The sequence below is a fragment of the Poecile atricapillus genome, chromosome 2 (assembly GCF_030490865.1).
Source record: "Poecile atricapillus isolate bPoeAtr1 chromosome 2, bPoeAtr1.hap1, whole genome shotgun sequence".
In the NCBI taxonomy this organism is placed as follows: domain Eukaryota; kingdom Metazoa; phylum Chordata; class Aves; order Passeriformes; family Paridae; genus Poecile; species Poecile atricapillus.
The window spans coordinates 21197604-21217422 of NC_081250.1; the positions used below are offsets into that span (position 1 = coordinate 21197604).

General features: G+C 35.2%; 1 protein-coding gene across 2 annotated transcripts in view; it reads left to right on the top strand.

Annotated features, from left to right (window-relative positions):
• Positions 1 to 19273, top strand: part of MINDY3 (MINDY lysine 48 deubiquitinase 3) — a 47143-nt gene extending 27870 nt beyond the window's left edge. For both annotated transcript variants that reach the window (XM_058831927.1, XM_058831928.1), the window contains 5 exons: positions 8292 to 8364; positions 9172 to 9244; positions 14051 to 14138; positions 17265 to 17336; positions 18201 to 19273. In XM_058831927.1, coding sequence (XP_058687910.1) covers positions 8292 to 8364; positions 9172 to 9244; positions 14051 to 14138; positions 17265 to 17336; positions 18201 to 18350 — 456 coding nt within the window. In that variant the 3' untranslated portion in view covers positions 18351 to 19273. The remainder of the gene's footprint in view (positions 1 to 8291; positions 8365 to 9171; positions 9245 to 14050; positions 14139 to 17264; positions 17337 to 18200) is intronic.
• The last annotated feature ends 546 nt before the right edge of the window (positions 19274 to 19819 follow it).

Sequence of the window (19819 nt, forward strand, 5' to 3'; positions counted from 1 at the left end):
TATAGATGTATGAGGCAGCAGCAGCAATCAGGTTGTTTGGGGTTTTTTTATTTAATTAGAAATGTGGTTTTGGTTTTTAGTGGAGGTGGCTTTCTTGAGAAACTTTAGCCGTCATACAGTTTTTAGCTTTGCTCAGGAGAAATACTTGTTTCATTTTATTTTCCTGTTTCCCACATTGTTTGAATGAGCAGCCAGCTCTGATAGCTGATAGGAAATAGCAGATCTCCCTGTCTGCTCGTAATTTTGATGGTCTCTACTTCAGCTTTACAAAAAAACTTTTTAAATGCTGGAGAAGGCAAACCCCCTCTGAGTTACTATACTTACTGAAAAGAATTTATCCTGAAATGTTACACATTTTGATACTGTTCTGTGCTAAGGTAACACAGTACCTTCTGTGCTAAGGTACTGACTCTAGGCATATTTCCACACCTAGATAAAATCTTGTAAAATGTGGGATGGAGAGTAGTTCTAGCAGTTCCAATAGAAACTTTCAATCCAGCAACATTTAGATATAAAAAATTGAAAATAAAACACTACCACTTGTTGCATGAGATACTCTTTAAAATGAAGGAAGGATGAGAGGATAAATGATAGAGATCCAGTGCAATAAGAGAAACTTTTCTAGATCTGCAAATCAAAAATGAAAGAATTTCCCCTAAACTGTTAAGCTCTCAATTTAGTATATTCGTAGCAGTACTTCTGAATCTGAAGACTTTCAAAGAAAATATGCCTAAGTAATGACCACGAATATCACATTAAACATTTTTAGGAAGAATGTCTCCTTAATCATTTCAAATCTATTTTAAATGCAGTTAGGAAGAAAAGTGATTCTAGAGGTAATCCATTAATTTACTTCTCCAGTTTCCTAGTTCTCTCTACTGTGTGTGCTCTGTTTACTTTCTGCTTGCTGAGTTCGCATTTCAGTTGGTCAAGAAACAAAACTAGGAAAACTTCTAGAAGGAATTACAGCCTCCTATCTCTGGAAGGAGGAGTCTATGAGCAACATTTAGTTTGCATGTACATATAGCCTACCAAGGGAGAAGCTGATTTTTAAAGAAACACATTTTAGTTATTCTTTTTTGTAGTATATGCAGAGTGGTTTGCAAGTAGTAAATGCATCAAAGAAATTTCTAAATGCAATTTTATAATTTAAAAGTCACTCTCTCAAACTCTGAAAGTAGAGGTACTGGATAGAAACAAAGGCTGAGAACTTGTATTATTCTGTATCCCTTTAAGTGTGAAACCAATTTTGCTTCCAGTTATATTTGATACAGCAGGCATTGGGCCTGAGTTATCACATAATGGGTAAATGATTCTGGGTTTGAAATTTGGATTAATGGACATACAGGCTCATTGTTAAAATACTATTAATAGATAGAGTTTTTAATAATATTGAAGTGTTTAAAAATCAAATTGATATTCAACTAATTGTTGCATTAAAAAAATTGTATTTGTAATTTCAAATCAAGTGAAAAGCAAAATACTGATGGCATTTTCCTCCATCATTTGCTTCTTCCACTAGTCTGGTGCCCTAGCCTTTCCACATACAACTCCTGCTTAATTCTGCCACAATTGTTTAATTTTCAGCTATATTAAGTAGCAAAGTATTGTTTGTGCTATTGCTCAAGACACAGCCATCCATTGAGAACTTACCTGAAGTTTTCTTAAACATACCTTTTGTAATATACCAGGCTCTTGTATATTGTGTTACTTCTTTTTCCTCCTGGTCAGCAGGCACTAACATAATGCACTGTGTTAGTGCATTAACCTCACACAATGCACTAATATTTACCACTGGAATTCTGCATTTGGTATGTGTTATATTTGCAGCTGTTGCAATTTGCTGGTAGTGTTCTGAAATTAGATACTGTTTATAAATATGTTCTTGCATAATTGATTCACAGACACCTTTCTTTTGTGGGTCATTGCTATGGAATTATATGGCACAACTTAGACTCCTTCCAGTGCCTAATACCTTCCAAGCTGTGAATGAGTTAATGGTTAGTTCACAGTAGATGCTGGCCTGAAAAGTAAAACTCTTTTCCATAAGCCTTTTTCCTCGTTTTTATATTTAATCTCTGGCTTTTTAGTATTCAAAGTGATTTTAAATTTTAGCTTTCTGGATGCATTTGGATATACTACTGTCCTTTTTATTTGAACTACTCTGGATAGTGGGGAAAATATTATTACACCCTAAGCACTTTGTAGTTCATCCAGTATTTGTGAATGAAAGGAGACAAGAAGCATAAATTTCTTGCTTCCCTCAAAGGTCTTCTGAAGTCTTAACCCAAAAGCTATGCTTCAATAGATTTAGTGCATTTTTATATCCTGCTAGTTTACAAATCACACACAGTTAGGAAGACATTAGCTTTCTTAGTAGTTAATCTGGTATCAAGTGAAGAAGGGTGTTGGTTAAAAGCAGTAGAACACTCCTCTCCAGAAATTCTGTAAATGCAGTGCTATGCTCCAGTGTCTACACCAGGCTTTGGCACAATGGTGTATTTATGGCAGAGATAAAGCAGAAGGTGCTGTTCATTGTAAGATACATCCTCAGCACACGGAGGGGGGAAAAATGTTGAGTTTAGTTCCCTTTTTCTTTTCCCCCCTACAGCTGCATGTATGTGTGATTGTCAAAGGTTATAGACCGGAGCAGGTCAGTAAATAAACCAATTTAAGACAGCAAACAGTATATTCGTAATCACGGGTTATCTACATGGAATCATTCCAGAAATGGAATTTTGAAAGAGAAATTTTGAGTCATTTCCACACAGAACTTTTTATTAGAGCCCTAAAAGCTAAACTACTGTCTTCCAAAATAGGGAATTTAATATGCTTATTGTAACCCAATGAAGAGAAGGCAAGTGAAATTAATAACTTCTCCACATATCCCATATACCTTTACATGAGGTAAGAGGTAGAAATCATAAACCTTGATAGTGCTTTACAAAGCAGCTTCCCTTTTACTTTTATCTTTTAATTGTAGCCTACTAACTGCATATTTTTCATACCAGATAATGATACTGGGAATACTAAGACTTAGAATAGGGAATGTAGTATTCATTGTGTGAATGGTAGTTCCAGCTTACAAACTCAATTTCCAACTGCCAGTTGTGTGTTCTGTTTGACAAAATGAATCTCTCTGAGTGGCTGTTAATACTTGCTCCCTTGTTATAAATACATGTTCTGGATGGAATCCGAGGCATCATTCTTCCCCTTACAACTTTTCTTCCTGAGAAAATGTCCTGAAGTCATTAACGTAATACAGAACTTAGGAAACAGGGAGTTTTAAATATAGTTAGTGAATGCCTATTAAAGATATTTTTAAGTGAAGTGTTCTTGAGTAAACCAACAGGGAAATTATTTTGTGGCCATTTGTCTCTTTGTATGTTTTTTCTCCAAAATGTCTGAAGACCAGATGTTCTTTCTGAGCAGGGCACCATGTATCCTTGGAAGTGGAGGCTTACATTTTTTTTATTCTCTCTTCAGCCTGATTTGTTCCCATGTTCCCAAACCCTACTGGGATAGATGCAGGAACTAGAAACAGTAAATGAGACTCCCAACATGCCAACATATGCTTTAGTAATAAGAATATGCTTTAAAATAGTAACTGTTGTAGTCCTGATCTGAAACTTTGCTTTAAAATAGTAACGGTTGTAGTCCTGTTCTGGAACTTTGTGCCAAGTTCTGCTTTTTACAAAACTCACACACTGCCTAATAAAGCTGTGATATGACAGACTGAACTTGTTTAGAAATTCTCCATTAGGATACTTTAGGTCATTTTATAAATGGCAGGAACCTCCATGAAATCGATTCAGGTTGTTGTTATTGTTTGTTCCATAAAACCTTAATACATGTGACAGCTGTGGAATCCCTGGGAACATAGGTTGAATCCAGATACAGCATCGGATTTAATCTAAGTACAGTCAAAAAAATCTTTAGCAACCAATTTCTAATGGCTTTTTAAAAAGTGTTGAAAAATAAGTTTTTCATCCATTTATTTACTCCTTTCATATTGATAGCAGCTTTGTTGCATACAAAACAGAAATAACATCTTTGACCTCTTTGTATAAGGCAGTTCTACTTTCAGGTTAGGGTATGTGAATGGAAATTGAAAGTCTATGTGGAAGGCTACAAATAGAGAGAGAAGGCAGGGACAGGGGCTGTGGAGGAGGGACCTTTGAACTCCTAGCAAAGGAGAAGCACATTTAGTATATTTTAGATATTGCCTTCATTTTCTATTATTCTCTTCTAACATAAGAAGTTGCATGTGATTAGCTATGTGAATAGCATGTTCTTTTGTTTCTAAAACTGTAGCAACCTCATTTCAATATTTACATACATTTTTTCCAGTGTTGGTTTGTTTTATGTAAGAAGCTTATGAAATCTCATGACATTTTTGTGTTACAGGGAGCCCAATACCATTTTCCTGTACCAGTTGTTAGTTTAGGGTATCTTACATGTGTACTTCAAAAATAACTGTTACAAAAGGGTGCCAAAGTTGTCAAGAGATTGTGGTTTGAAAATATTGGAGCAGTGCAGTTGTATTTAGAGAAGAAATTTGGTCACTGCCTATGTGTAGTTAAGGAAGCTCATGCAATTGGAGTGTAGTGAGATGGGCTTTACTGTATAATATGGTGTTAATGAAAAAAATCACATGTTTTGTATTAATAAAAGAATAAAGCATACTGTTTTTTATAGGAACTAGTTGGTCTATTCTGCTTGTTAGAATTGGCTACCTAAAATGATATGCTTCAAATACAAACAGAAACAGCAATATGGTTTTTATAATAAATTAAACTGTCATGTTTGTGAATATTTACTATTTTCTCTGTACATGTAGCAATGTGTGCTTATAAAGATTTCCTGAAATACTATTTACCAATACTAAATAACAGTGGATCACATGCCATTATTAATTAACTTTTTTCCTTCATTGCTTCACAGAGCTTGCACATTTCACATGGAAAACCATAGAATATTACTGTTAATGAACCAGGCTAGGAATTGTCCTTTAGAAACACTTGGCATATTTGAGCTATAAAATAATTGATCCAGTCTATTTCCAAAAACATTTCATCATTCTGGATTGAAGCAAGCCAGAGGGTTTTCATCATTCCAAGAGGGAATTATATGGTTTAAGTGGGAAACTGAATACTGTAAGCTGCTTTCCAACATTAAGTGCGGCTTTCAGTGTTGTGAGAACTGTATTTAGGAAGATTTAAATTTCTGCAGTACATCTTCACTGGTTTTAAACTTTGCTATCAAATGTTCCTGACATACATGTTCATTTCCCCCTCCTTATTGGAATTCCCAAATAGAATTAGTATGTTAATATTCACCACTGCGTTGCATAGCAATCAGCTCATGTCTATAGGCTGAAATAGTATTAGATGTAGAAATAGTATTTAATACTAGATATTCATTTTTTTTGCATAGGAAATGAGTGGCATAATATTAGAAGCTAAAGTTCATCTTGAGTGAATCATATTGTGGAGTTTTTGGAAGTCATAAAGCATGGAATTTGTCCACTTCCAACTCCTCATTGAGATACTCTGCCTGGCATCCAGTTTCAAAAATCAGTTATGAGACTCCTGTTTCCTGTGTAAAATTGAAATTGGGCAATGGATTCAGAAATCAGCTAGAGAGATGGGAATGAGTTTCAGAGATCCCATCAACCTTGTTTTCTTAGGAAGCCATTTTGGAAAAGTTGATGCCTTGAAAGCCACTGATTATAGCATTGAAAAAATATACACCTTTCTCTGTAATACAAGACTGGATTAAATGAACTTCAGTTCTCCAGATGCTATTAAGTTACAGCAAGTTAAAATTTAATGAAAAATCACTCTTTCTATATTGTTTCTAGCTAACTTTTTTAACAGAAAGTTAGTGTTACAATATGCAGTTCTTCCATATCACTCAATAGTGGTAGTGTACAACCATAAAGCAGTTCATATGCAATCTTTCATTTTTCAGGGCAATGGGTCTTTCAGGGTGTGATTTTTGTAAAAATTCTTAGCCCGGATTTCAATGTGGCTTACCCATTATGTTCTACTTTGGATTTGTAGAATGAAAAGTTTGGGAATGTTTTCATTAAAACTTATGAAGAATAGTTTTTGCCTCTGAGGCTAAACATGGGATCTTAAAATAAACTGGTAATTCTGATGAGAATAACTTTTGAAAGTAATATAAAATGACATGTTTGTGTATCACAAGAGCCAATGAGTGAAACATGATTTTTAGGACATGTTGTACTTGGTATTGGAAATAATTATTGTAATTAACTGTTTATGAGATTCCCTTATATGGAACGTTCACTGCATGGGTTACATCAAAATACAATTCATAAGGCTGGGGTGGGGAATCTATTTTGGCACATATGGTGAAATATCAGCCTGGGCAGCTGAAATATGTTTTTGTTAGATGTTTATCACATTTTCAGCTTTATTGCATGAAGGAGCTATGGTATTTTTTTCCCTCAGATACAAATATATGGACTCATTGAACTTTTAAGACAACTTTAACATTATCTGCATACTGGAAATGAATGACATGATAAGTTAAGAGGTTGTAGGGGATTTGTATGTAAAGGATCATGCGTTTTAAACTTTTTATAGGACAACGACCTCAGTGGAAAGTTAGAATTATTTTACAGGTTAGAGAGGTTGGGTTTTTGGTCATCTCTCAGGCAGACTTTTCTAAGTTTCCATCTGAAGTTACTTGCTTGGAGTATCAGTAAATCACATTTAGTGAATAAAAAATGTTAATATGTAACAATAGGGAGGCTTTACCATATTTGAAAGTTTTTTTGAATGCGAGAGAATTTTCAATATGACTAATGTATTTAGTGACTTCATCTCTAAGTTCTTCCCATGTATACACACATGAACTGAAAAACTAAGGACCTGGAAAATTAAAATGCTAACAGAAGTACACACTATTTGCAGTTGGACTATCAAAAAAAATTGTTGGCAGTTGCAGAAGACTTGCTTTGAAGAATCTGTTTGGCGTCACATGAAACTGGAAAGTACTACATTAACAAGATGATTTGTGGCTAGGGAGGACAACACAAATTATAGTCTTGATTCTTGGATTACATTAAGATTGTGTGGAAGGAACTGCATACTCGTAAACCAAAGTAGAACTATGTAGTTTACATTTGAAATTATATGTCTGTGCCATTGGAAGTTACTTTGGGTTATGTCTTTACATACCATTGGAAATTCTAAGTTCTCCCTTGTTACGTGGCTTTGTGAGCTGCTGATTTGTTAATAAGAAACTACCACTAAAATATCCCTTTGTCAGAGTTAAGTCCTGAATATTGAAATCACTAATCATCTTGTTGTGGTTAAGCTGTATATGCTGTGGCATCATTGATTTTAAACTGAGAAATATTTGCATGAGTTTGTTGTAATACACTGTGATAATGAAATCTATTCGTGCTTAGTATGTTTTGTATTCCATATTATTTAAGAGTTGGTCACATATTACAAAATTTTACAGTGTATGTATGTGCCTTATATAATAAGTGCTTATATTATTATAAAATATATGTTACACCCATTATGACATGGTATGTGCTCAACAACTGCATGACTTGATACGTTATTTAGCATCATGAAACTGACTGTGTTGAACTAATATAGTCTTTTTGTCTGAAAGCCCTTTAAAGGATTTTAGAACATACATAAACATGAAGATAAACTGTTAGAATATTGGTTTCCTGTAAATGTTCTAGTTATCATTCATTTATAAAATCATTGGAAATTTTTTCATTAAACAGTGGATTTGTTTCTATTCAGGCATATTTATGGATCCTTAAAATTACATTATTGTGGTACTGAATTAATACAAAAATCTAGCATTTATATTTCCACTACATAAAACAAGCAATTTTCAAGTTGTTCTCATCAGGAGAGATTAGTAGGATGAAGGAACTCCTCCCAAATTAGTTTCTTTTGTGTGCTTTCCCACTTGGAGCTCTTGAGTACAAATGATTGGAATTGTAGTTTCCAATTAGCTTTTGTGCCACAATATCCACATGAAAAGACTTGCATAAAATTTGTCTAGAAGTTTGTGGAATAATCTTTAGTGTATTTCTTGATTGTTTTATGTCACTATTAGCAAAATTGCCAAATTACTTTAACTTTTCCACTGTTGTATTGAAATTTTCATTAATTTAGGTTTCAACTGGGTGTAGTATGGCTAAATATTTTCTTAGCAATCTGTATCTGAAGTAAGAATATTTTTTAAGTTTTCTTTGTGGGTTTCTTTATTTTTTTTCACCCCCACAGGACATGGCCCTCGTTGCTCCTGAAGCACCTTCAGAACAAGCAAGAAGAGTTTTCCAGACATATGACCCTGAGGGTAAGGGCTGTACTTTGTTCTGAAATAAGATTTTTTTAATAGAAATGTGCTCATTAAGAGAGGAATGAAATGCCTAGTCCTTCAGAAATGTTCAGTACAGGAATCAATCTACAAGTAACTTTGAGCACCCTGGTCTGGAAGGTTGCCCTGGCACGGGGCAGGCAGGTTAGAATTAGGTGATCTTTAAGGTCCCTTCTAACCCAAACCATTCCATAATTGTATGAAGAAATTATCTGAGAATTCTGCAGTAAGAGAAATTGTGCAATAGTAAGTAGAGTTTTTAAAATAGATGTTTTTTAAACTTATGTTCTTTGTAATTAACATAAAGCTTAAGTAAAATTTATTTCTCCTATTTCAAATTTTCCTAAAACAACTGATCTGATATGATTCATTCTTCATGAGATTTTGTTCTTCAATGTATGCAGCATACACAGAAAATTTTCTTATGTTTTAGAAAACAGAGGATGTCTAGCATTGAGGTACTATTTTAACTAATCAAAAGGGGAAAGAGGTACAGTTATTATCCCAAGGTACCTAGTGGAGAACTCTATATAAAGATTGAATTCTTAGCAAGTATTAAGCTTCTAAGTGTATGAGTGATAAATGCAGTTTCTGTATTGCACTCCTTTTTTTTTTTTTTTGAAGTGTGAGAGAAGCATTTGAAAGCTCCTTTCCTTCTGGAACCCCACCATTTGCTTGCAAATTTTACAGATAAAGATACATAGTATTTGTATTTTTGAGTGAAATTTGTTCTCCTGGAAAGCATTTTGTTTCTTTTCCTCACAAGAAACTTTGCTACTTCTTCAGATAATGGGTTTATACCTGACACACTGCTAGAAGATGTAATGAAGGCTCTGGACCTTGTTTCAGATCCTGAATAGTAAGTATAATAAAATTTAAATACTGCAGAAGTATCAATTAATGACATTAATTATCATTTAAGGCTTTTATTTTGATTCAGTTTCCCTCATATCTGTTATAATTTTGAGTTGGTTTTGGTTTGGTTTTTTTCCCTAGTTTGGATTCTTTTCCTAGTTTACATTCTGGGCACAGAGTGTTATTTTGAAATGTTAAGCTTTAAATTAAATGGGAGGAATTAAAATTAAGATGTCTCTAATTTTGATAGTGACAATTAGAAGCAAAAAAAACCCCTCACACCTACTGCATTACTATATATTGAGGAGATAGCTGGGATTGTATTTCTATATATTAATATGGGTGAAATGGTGCAACAGAAGAGCTGAACAGTCAAGGTAGTCAGAGGCAAGTTTGGATTACCACTGGATCTTTCTGCAGCGCTGGAATCTGAAACTGCTTCAGTTACAATTTGTTTCCAGCCCTCAGGACCTAGTAGTGTTTGTAATTGCCATTTATTTTCAGAAATAACACATTGATTCCCAGGATTAGAGTTAAAACTCAAATGTTTTAGCTCTAATATGGGCAGACAAGGCAAATACTAAGTGACAGCAGTTAACCTTTGGTGTCAAAACTTACCTTGTTTTGTGAATAATACTTAACCCAGAAAAGGAGAGCTGAGCACTTGTAGTTTTTTACTGTTCCAAAAGTTGCTCCTGCTCTCTTGTAAACAGTTGGTCTAGTTTAGTTGGGTCAAAGCTGGAGTGACTGTGGAGACTGCAAGTTTACTTACCATAGCCATCTGAAATTGAATTGAGCCTATTTTCCGCCCTTTCAAAGGTTTACAGTGTAATGAAGTTTACTGAGCTCATGTTCGTATTATGACAGTAAGTGGTGAAATCTGCAAAAGACTTTTTTATAAAGGAGAGGAAAGAAAACAATCCATCATTTAATAGGTCTGAGAAGATTTCTTTTGCCTTTTTGTTCTGCTGTCTCAATAAATCTGGAGAAATCCTTTCTTCATTCAATGCTTTTTCCATTTGGCTGTTTGTCTTCCAGGGCATTTGTGGCATAGCCCTTTTCTATTTTATTGTGCATAGCACATAAAATAGAAATTGGTGTATGAAGAGCCAGTCAAAAGACTTGTTGTGTTGAATAAGCTATGATCAAGCCATGGAATATGCAGTCTTAAATCATCTCCTCTTAAATAAATATAATGCCTAATGCTATTATCTTGAGAACCTCCTCTCTTCGGGTTCTAGATGTTTCATCTTTTTACTGTGGAACACAAGTATAAATAACATATTTCAAACTCCATACAGGCTTTTTTGCTCGTGTTTTGTTTGTTCTTAAGGAAAATTAAATGCCTTGCCTCCAAATGTGCTATTTAAATTTGTGACTGTCTAATCCAAAGCTTTAAGTTTCTCAGAATCTCAGAATGTATAAAGTTCAGACCTGACTAAAATTTTAGAACTGTAGAGGGGAAAACTCTGTAGAGCAGACATGAATTAACAAGGTGACTTAGCCAGTACTGCATGCCATTGCATGTGTTTTTAGTAAAATTTTCTAGTCTTTCAGTAAATGTATCTGAGAACCCACCTGTCTCATTTGTTTTGCCTGTTTCTAAAAATCATTTGATGCCCTGTAGGGCACCAATTTGAGCACATCTCAATGTCAATGTAGGTTTAACTTGCTTAAACTGTTTTATACTCTCTGTCTATTTGACCAGTAGTGGAGGCTTTTGTCCCCACACACTTCTCAGCCATAACAGCACAAGGACCATCACCCCAGCACTCATCACCTCTTCAGTTCAGGTGCCAGGCTTTATGCTGAGGAAACTGAAGCACAAGCACACACATGTTCAGTAGCTCTGCTGTGGTACCAGTAACATTGAAAACTGTTAATGATTTGCTGAAGGAAAAAACCTCATTTGAAACATATCACAGTCCAAGTTTATTAGATCTACCTTCCTGCTTAGCTGGATTTAGTATTTAGAATTAAATTTAAAAACTTATGTGGTGCTGTATTTTTAAACAGTTCTTGTATTTCTTTAGTGAGTATATACCTTGTTTTAATTTTATTATAGAATTTTAAGTGCATTTTTAAAATTAACTGTTACGGTTCTGTTTGCAAACACAGTGTTTTGTAACTATTGCAGCATTTCAAGAATTTGGGCAGGTTTCAAACAGCCACTGAAATAGCCAAAATTTTGTACCAGTGGGAATGAGGAATAGAAGGATTGAAGTCCAGTATCTTGCAAATCCTCAGTCATGGTTTCACTTGAGTAGTAAATTTTTTTTAAAACAATAAATGAGCATAGTTTATAGGATGCCACATTCAGTGTTACAAATTTTAGAATTCTTCTTCCAAGGACCTTAACAGATCCACTCTCTTAAGATTTGCATAACACATCCTACGTGTGGTGAGGGAGAAACAAAAAGAATCCTAATAATTTACTACTAGTTCTATGTTAGCACCAAGAAAGGAAGTTACTTAAAGATGAAAAAACAGAAGTGGTAGCCAAAAGGACAAAATGCTTCTGTGCAACAATCAAAAAGACCTTGGAAGCTACACCTTCCACCCACAGCCCCCAAGAAAAGAGACCTGGTGGGTGTTTAAAGGCCTAAGTAGTAAAAGAAGCATCTATGAGAAACTAGAAGTGCATCTTCTGAAAGAAAAACATAGTGTGTACATTAAAAAAAGGGAAGAATCTGAATTTATGGAATGTTAAATGTAAATAAACCAAACAAAAACTAATAGTATTCTTCTGAGCTCATCAGTGCCAAGAGGCTTGCAAGAGGTTTGTAGTCTTGATAGATGATTCCCAGTGTTTTAAAAGTATTCAAAGTCAATTAAAAAAGTGCAGTGAGTTCTTTATATTCTGGATGGGAGCAGTTTTCATCACTGGAGAAGATTACAGAGTGGTTCTGTACTTAAGCCTTTTGATGGGTGATCAGAGTAACTAAGATTCTGAAGTGTCAAAATAAGTAAAAAAACTCAACATCCTGAAGAAACATTAGAATGACATTGCTGAGCTATTTTAAGGTACTGACCACTGTGAACTGCGCTGGTACCAAATAGTATAGGAATGAGAAAGGTGACAAATGAACAACAGGACTTAGAAAAGGATTTGAAGGCCAGTCTAGGGAAAATTCATGTGTAAATATTTCATGTGCAGACATGGAATAGAAAGGAATTTTTTTGTAAATAAAGAATTGATCGAAGAATAAAAATGTCACTTTTTCTTAATGGAGGAAGATAATTAGAAGACTTACAGGAATTTGTATTAAGCCTGTGAGTTTTATTATTTTACCAGCAAGGATTTGACAGTAGGGAGTTGTACGATTGTTGGTGATAAAAATGTGTTTGAGATGTTAAAAAAAAGAAAGTGTAAGAGCAGCAGAAGTTACTAGAAGGTACAGGAACAGAGAAGTGTCAATAAAGTAAATGTAGCTTGATTGCTCAGGGGATAAAGCAGTGCTGATTTCACATACACATTGTTGGTCTGTGAACTAGATATTACTGGTCAGGAAACAGATCTCTAGATTTAAACTCATAGTGACAGACATATGGAGAAGAATTCATAGGAGTTATGTCATGGAATAAATACCCGATGCTTCACTCCATCTTAGAAAATGAATATTGTAGAAAGGTATCAGGAAGGCAATAAGGCTAATTAATGATACAGAATGCCATTAGTGCAAGGAAAAGCTAGGTTAGGACTGTTTGACCTGGAAAAGATAGACAACCATTAACACAGATAAGTAGTGACTGTTAATTGCTTCACACAGTACATCAAACTGAATCAGGTGACAGGTTCAAAACAGAGAAGACATTTATTCCCAGAATCCATTGTTTAATTCTAACTTTTTGAGTGGAGTTTATTAAGAGCCAGAAATATAGATGAGTTCAAAGCCAATTAGGCACATGCATGGAAAGAAAAATATATATCTTTGTGTTTTAGATACTGCCTGTCACTGAAGATGTCTTTGAGCAGCAGACTGCTGGAAATGGGGAGGGTAAACTAAGGATGTGTGTTTGCCCTGTTGTTCTCTATCGTAAGCATCCACTACTGACCAGTGTCAGGAACAGGATACTGGGCAAGACGCTCTGTTGGTTTGACCCAATGAGGACGTTCTTGTGGACGGTACAACTTGTAACTCAAGCAGAGGGCTAGGTAGATGCAAATAGATACAGTCTGCTGCCTGTAGAAATACATTGCTTAAATAGATATATAGTCTTATAATTGACCTTCGTTTGCAGTGACCTGAAATTAGACCGTAGTCATGCAGTAAGGCTTCCAGATGAGTACTGTTAGTATTTCCATTGTTTGTTGGTTCTGGCTTCTTTGATGCCGAGTACGTGATATAAATAAGAAATGTATCTGTTAAATTTAATTTTATTTAAGCATACTTAGAAAATCTTGGAAGGTTTTCAAATCTTTGTTTAAAAACAGGTTATTTGGCAGTGACAGAGCTATATTTGAAAGATGACTGGTTTTTGTATCTTTAAAGAATGCTTACAAGACAGCAAAATGCCTTTTAGGCTGTAAACCTGGTTTTAGATTATATGAGTTTCAAATTATTTTACCAAATATGGTGGTGCTTCAGAATTATCACTTATTTAATTTAAAATAACAGATTACTTTTTACTTAAAAATAACCATGTTTTGGCAACTTGCATGCCATTCTGGTGCAGTTGTCACTTACGATTAAAAATAGAATAGTATTGCTATACTTGGCAGTCAGTACTGTGGTAGCACAGCATAACTTAGTCATGCAAGAATAAAAGTGTCATACTCATACTTTTATATTTAATGTTTTTATCTTAGTGTAAACCTCATGAAGACCAAATTAGACCCAGAAGGACTGGGCATCATACTACTGGGTCCCTTTCTGCAAGAATTTTTCCCTGAGCAGGTAATCAATATAGTTTTATTGCTGCAGAGCACTGTCTGTTCTGTTTGGCTTTGAGATTCATTAAAAGCTTTCATGAGTATCACAAGAGCAATTTTTAATAAGTATTGCATTCATTCAACTCAGCTGATCAACAGAAAGCTTCTGTATTCCACTATAAATGGTTGACTTCTATTTTCTATAACATCCATGATTTTGTCAGCTTTACACTACAAGAAAACTCCATTGTTCTAAATTTATTTTCAGGAAATGTATAATAATTTTGTGTATGACATTAAATTGTTTCCTTACTCAGAAAGTTCATCCGAATTTGGTTTTTCTGGGAATAAATTACTGTACTGGTTTTATCAATAATTAAAAATGTTGCTTGCAAATGGGAAAAGGTCGCAAACAGGAGAAGGTTGCAAACATATTTAAAACTGTTTTTATGTGCATTTCTTGATAATGTAAAAGGTTTTGACACTTGAACAAAAAAGTCATGATAGACTTAGGTTTAGCATTTGTGGAAATTAGGGTATTGGAAAATCATCTTCAAACTCTTAGTCCATTCCATATGTCTTTTAAGACTGCACCACTACTAAGAGGCAGGTGTTAACCTAGCACTGCTGTCCTCTTTTCCCTTTGCCTTGGACCACATTTTCCTGCTCTCACTCTGCCTTCCTGCCACCAGAAGCCTCTTTAAAGGGATTTGTGGTAAACCAGAGCAGGGAGCTGGTCTGGATAAGAGCTCTCTTTGCAGGTATGGGGGGGCTTTTTCCATGGGCGCGCACATGCTTATATTGGCAAAAGAGAGCAGGTTTACCTGGGGGTAGAAGGATAGGCTGGTGGAAGCAGGAGAAGGGCTTAGAGGAGTACTTCTTTAAATGCTTTTTAGCTTAAGGTGTCACTGAAATTGTGTGGCTTAACTGTTACAGTCAAGGAAATGTGAAACTGATGGGTTTACGTGCCTTCAGCAAGATTCTTTTTTTGTTAGGATTGTGCAGCGCTGGGTATAGCATTGTGTACTATGAAACATGGTCAGTCAGAAGACATGAGAATTGCACTGCCAAAGGTGGTAGGGACTAAATGTATCATTCAGAGGCTTTCATTATCTGGAGGAAAGAGAAAGAGGAGTTAGTGTTCATTTTCTCTGGCCTTTTAGAGTTATATCTACATTGTATTTTTGCCAACTGTTTCTTCTTCCTGTTATTTGTTTATACAGAAGTGGAAATGTATGTACAATTGAATATAATTTATTTATTACTATTACATTTGCAAATCTGGAAGACTCCACTGCTTCATTTCAGGCCCCAGATGCTTAGAATGAAGTTCATAATGCCAAAGAACATCCTCCATAATTGGCTGTGCTTAAACTGTCTGGTACCATGGGCCATAGGGTAGTGGAGGAGAAAAGAGCCATTGTATGGGGCTGCTGCCTCTCTTGCCTGTCATAAGGGCATCATTGACTGAAGAAGGGAAAAACAAAGCATAGTGCAATCATGGGCAGAGCCCTGCCTTGGTCACCTTGGTGGAGGAACTCTGCCTCTTGTAACGTTGGAGCCCCCAAGTCAATGTCGTCTGTCAAGTGCTAATTCCCTGCTGCATGTGATTCTCACCAAGCAGTTTTGCCTGTCCTGTTAAAATTCACTGGCTCTAGTAAAAAACATGGAATTATTACTGCATTATGGGTCCTCTTTGAACAATCAGCATGGATTGGAACCATATTTTTTCAATCTGGCTGTACTCTGTGGATCGGGTAGCAGTAGCCCTTACCCATACTGACACCTTACTCAGAATTCTTTCTGAAAGTGAAATTCTGCAGAAATGAAAATTAATGTCTTTCTTTCAAATACTGTGAGAAAATAGGAGATACCAGTGATGGTTGGAATTGTTGATGTTAATATTTGAACATAGAGCTGTGACTCAGGAAACCCAGATTTGATTCCTTTGCTGAGAATATTCAAACCCCTATTCTTACACTCCTAGAAAGTACTCAGCTCCACCTCAAAAACTGGAAGGAATTTCAGCTTTCCTTCTGAAAGCTGTTGGCTTAGAAAAAAATAATTCAAAGCCTGACACCTTACTATTTAGGGCAGACACCTACAGAGGCGCTGTGAGCTCCCCCCCCCCCCCCCCCCTTTTTTTTTTGTAAACAATAACTGCACAAAATTCTTAACTTCCATGAGACATGAACTAGGAAACAGCATTTTTTTTCCCTTCTGGGTGGGCAACTTCCTCAGGGAAATGAATGTGTCCTCTTTCTTTCCAGGAAGGCTTAATTTTATTTATTTCTGTGAAGCAACTTCTGTAAGGAGAATTACTTCTTGTCTTCCCTTTCACCACCCTCCCTCCACTGAATAGCCTGGGTGGCTGTGAGAGACACATAGAGAGATAGAGCTTGTGAATCATTAAAGAGTAGAAAAATTAATGTGGGTTTTTGTAATCTGATGGATGTACTGTAATCTGAGCAGATTTATTCTCGTTCCAACCTTTACCTCCATGTGCTCAAAAAAAGGGGATAAGTTTTTGTTTGGAGCCTGGTCCGGTAGGCATAAAAGAGCTGATACTACACCTGACGTGTGTTTCCTGTTTCAGTGAAATCCAAAACTTTCAGTCCTCTTAGGAGTACAGCATTTAAACACCTAGAATGTTAAAGATCACCCAGAGCCAGTACCTTTGCTGTTGGACCTTGGCAACAGAACTGGTGTCTTCAAAGGAAGTGAAGTATATGGGAGTATTACCCTTTTAGCTCTCAGATGGAGGGCCAGAGATTGGATCTGGTCCTTAGTAAAAAACTTCCTGGCATCCAAACTGTCATGAGTAAACATGCATGCAACTACTGAATAAGGTGTCTGACATTAAAAATTAGGATGGATTCTCCATGATCAGTGCTGAAGTTGTAGTTCAAAGTGTCCAAGTAAACGCAGAAAATCTTGACTTGCTGTTGCGGACATTACTCATTAATTTACTGACATTTTGTTTTTTATTTGTGATAAGAAAGGTAAAATGATGATTTTGTCACCTAAAAAAATGGTACTTTTTAACAGTTTTCTTGAGTCTTCCTCGTGGAATGCATCTGTCTAGTTATAAAGAGTAGAGAATCAAGGCACAATGGATGTCACGTGAAATTAACTGTCTTTTTTCTATTAGGACTCCAGGGTTTCAGAGTCATTCACTGTTTACCATTACAATGGACTGAAGCAATCTAATTATAACGAAAAGGTAAGTTTACAATTAAGCCCTAATAACTGTCACTAAGCAAAACTGAATATAGTTACAGGCAAAATACTCTAACTTGAAACAGACCTTTTACAAAACTATTATTTTGATGATTTTCTTACAAAATTATATATTTGGAATTGGAAACTTCTTTGTGTTCCTAATCATATTTGAGCTACTATACTGGATTGCTTGGCCAGACCACATCTCTGAAACTCTGCATTTTGAAAAGAGCACTTCTCACACCTACCTGTCATAAGAGGGGTATGAACTGTAAGGGACAGTGGAGATGTAACATACACAAAGTGCAACTTCTAGAAGTAATTCTACATCTGAGTTAGGTTGTTTAGAATTTTTTGTGATTTTTTTTTAGTAGTCCAGGCTTGCATCAAAAAATCAGTTGTTTATTTTTTTTGAACCATTTACTGAGAAAACAAAGATGACCTGTTTCATTTTCAGTGTTCTTGAAAAAAGAGGTATACCAGACACAATATGACTGATTCTAACTTCCTGAAGGAGAATTTAGAGTAAGAGACTGTAAGGCATTAAGAGACATAAGGAACAAGAATGACTTAAGTAAGACTTCTTCTGGAAAATATACCTACTCAGTCTTTGGAATAGCTTGTGGTTAAGTCCTTAAAATTACCTGTGTGAAATCTCCAGCTGCTCCATACCTCAGAATGTAAGCAGAAGCATTCAAAGATTAGGGTTTTTCGATTTCATACTTCCATTTCATTAAAACAAGAAGTATGTAAAACTTAACAGATTTAATGTGTATCATAACAAATCCTCTCCTGACCTGGTGAAAGTAATCATCTTATCTTTCAGTTTTTGAACAGGCTGATAGAGTTGGGTTTATTTTGACAGGTCATGTATGTAGAAGGCACAGCAGTTGTCATGGGCTTTGAAGAACCAATGCTGCAGACCGACGACACTCCTGTGAAGCGCTGCTTGCAGACCAAATGGCCGTACATAGAACTGCTCTGGACCACAGATCGATCTCCTTCCCTAAACTGATGGGTTGTCCATGAACAACATCCAGCTGTCAGATCCTCCAGTGGGGATACGGAATTGGAATTTGCTTGGGGAGTGGTATACTTTGACTGTGTGAAGTTATACACTGGTATCATTGAGGAATTGTAAATAATGATTACAAACACTTTTTCAGTGTTAATTGGAATATTTAATTTTTTAATCAGATTGATTTCTATTATAATAGTTTGTCTTTTTTGGCCACTGTAGTACTGTTAATGTGAGTTATCCAAAAAAAAAAAAAAAGCCTACTTATAAAGTCTTACCATTATTTTGCCATCTCATGAAGATTTGAAAAATTCTGATATTGCAGAATCTGCATATTAGATGTCAGATCTTTAAAACATAAAACATATTCAGCTTTCTCAGAATCATATAGGCATGTTTTATTATTTAAATTATATTAGCTTACATTACAGTACCATAATGTGTGGACTAGACTGGCCTTTGCACTGGATATGTTTTAATGAGTTTAAATTTTCTGCAGTTTTTCCTAAAATCTAATTTTACCTAAAGAGCTTGCACAATGTGACATAAATATGATACATTTTTAGGAATAAGTATAATTCTTAAATACTCTTTCTTGGCAGTTGTATATTACTGTGGCTTAGTTATTGGGCATGTTAAAAGTGAACAGAAAATCTGAGGAAAAATAGATATATTAATATTTATTTGAATTTATATAAAAGAAATGTAAAAACCGCAGAAAGAATTTCTTGTTCTATAATCTAAACTATTCAAAACTTACAATATTGCCAAATACCTCTTCTTAATTTGTCCAAACAGCAGTGTAAGCCAGCATTACTGTATGTGTTAAGTGCATGAGAACATCTGTTACTACATTATTATATTCCTTTATTTATTATCAACTTCTTAGCCCTAAAATAAAATCTTTTCCTTGAATCATATATTACTTAAATTTTGGTTTATTTGGACTTATTTGCTGCTTCTCTGAGATGATGAAAAGGGACCACAGATTTAGAATTGTGAGCTTTCAAGTTGAACACATCCTGGGTTGGGCGGGGAGGGGCGGGGAAGCCCATGCTAAAAGGTTATTTCATAACTTCTGGAATTACCATGACCATTCCTTACTGAGAGCAAAGTATCTTAGTATTAAGAGAGTGTTTTTGTTAGATTTCTTTTTCTGAAAAAAAATAATTCCTTTTCAGATAACGATGATTTGAAAAGGTTCCTTAATTTGTCTTAGGACTCACTTTACTTAAAACAGAAGTATTCTTTCTTGCAGTGTGGGTTTGACATTAAAAACTTGTGCAACAGTGGTATTACTGCTGAAAAATACCGATAAATTAAGAGAATCTGCTTGTCAAGTGTGGAACTTCTCAAAAAAAACTTAAGCTTGATAGGTATTTGTTTTAGCTGGTTTTGCACATTTAAGATAAATGTCTTTAGACTTCCACTGATACCTTGGGAAAATTCACTTTTCTTGCTTTTTC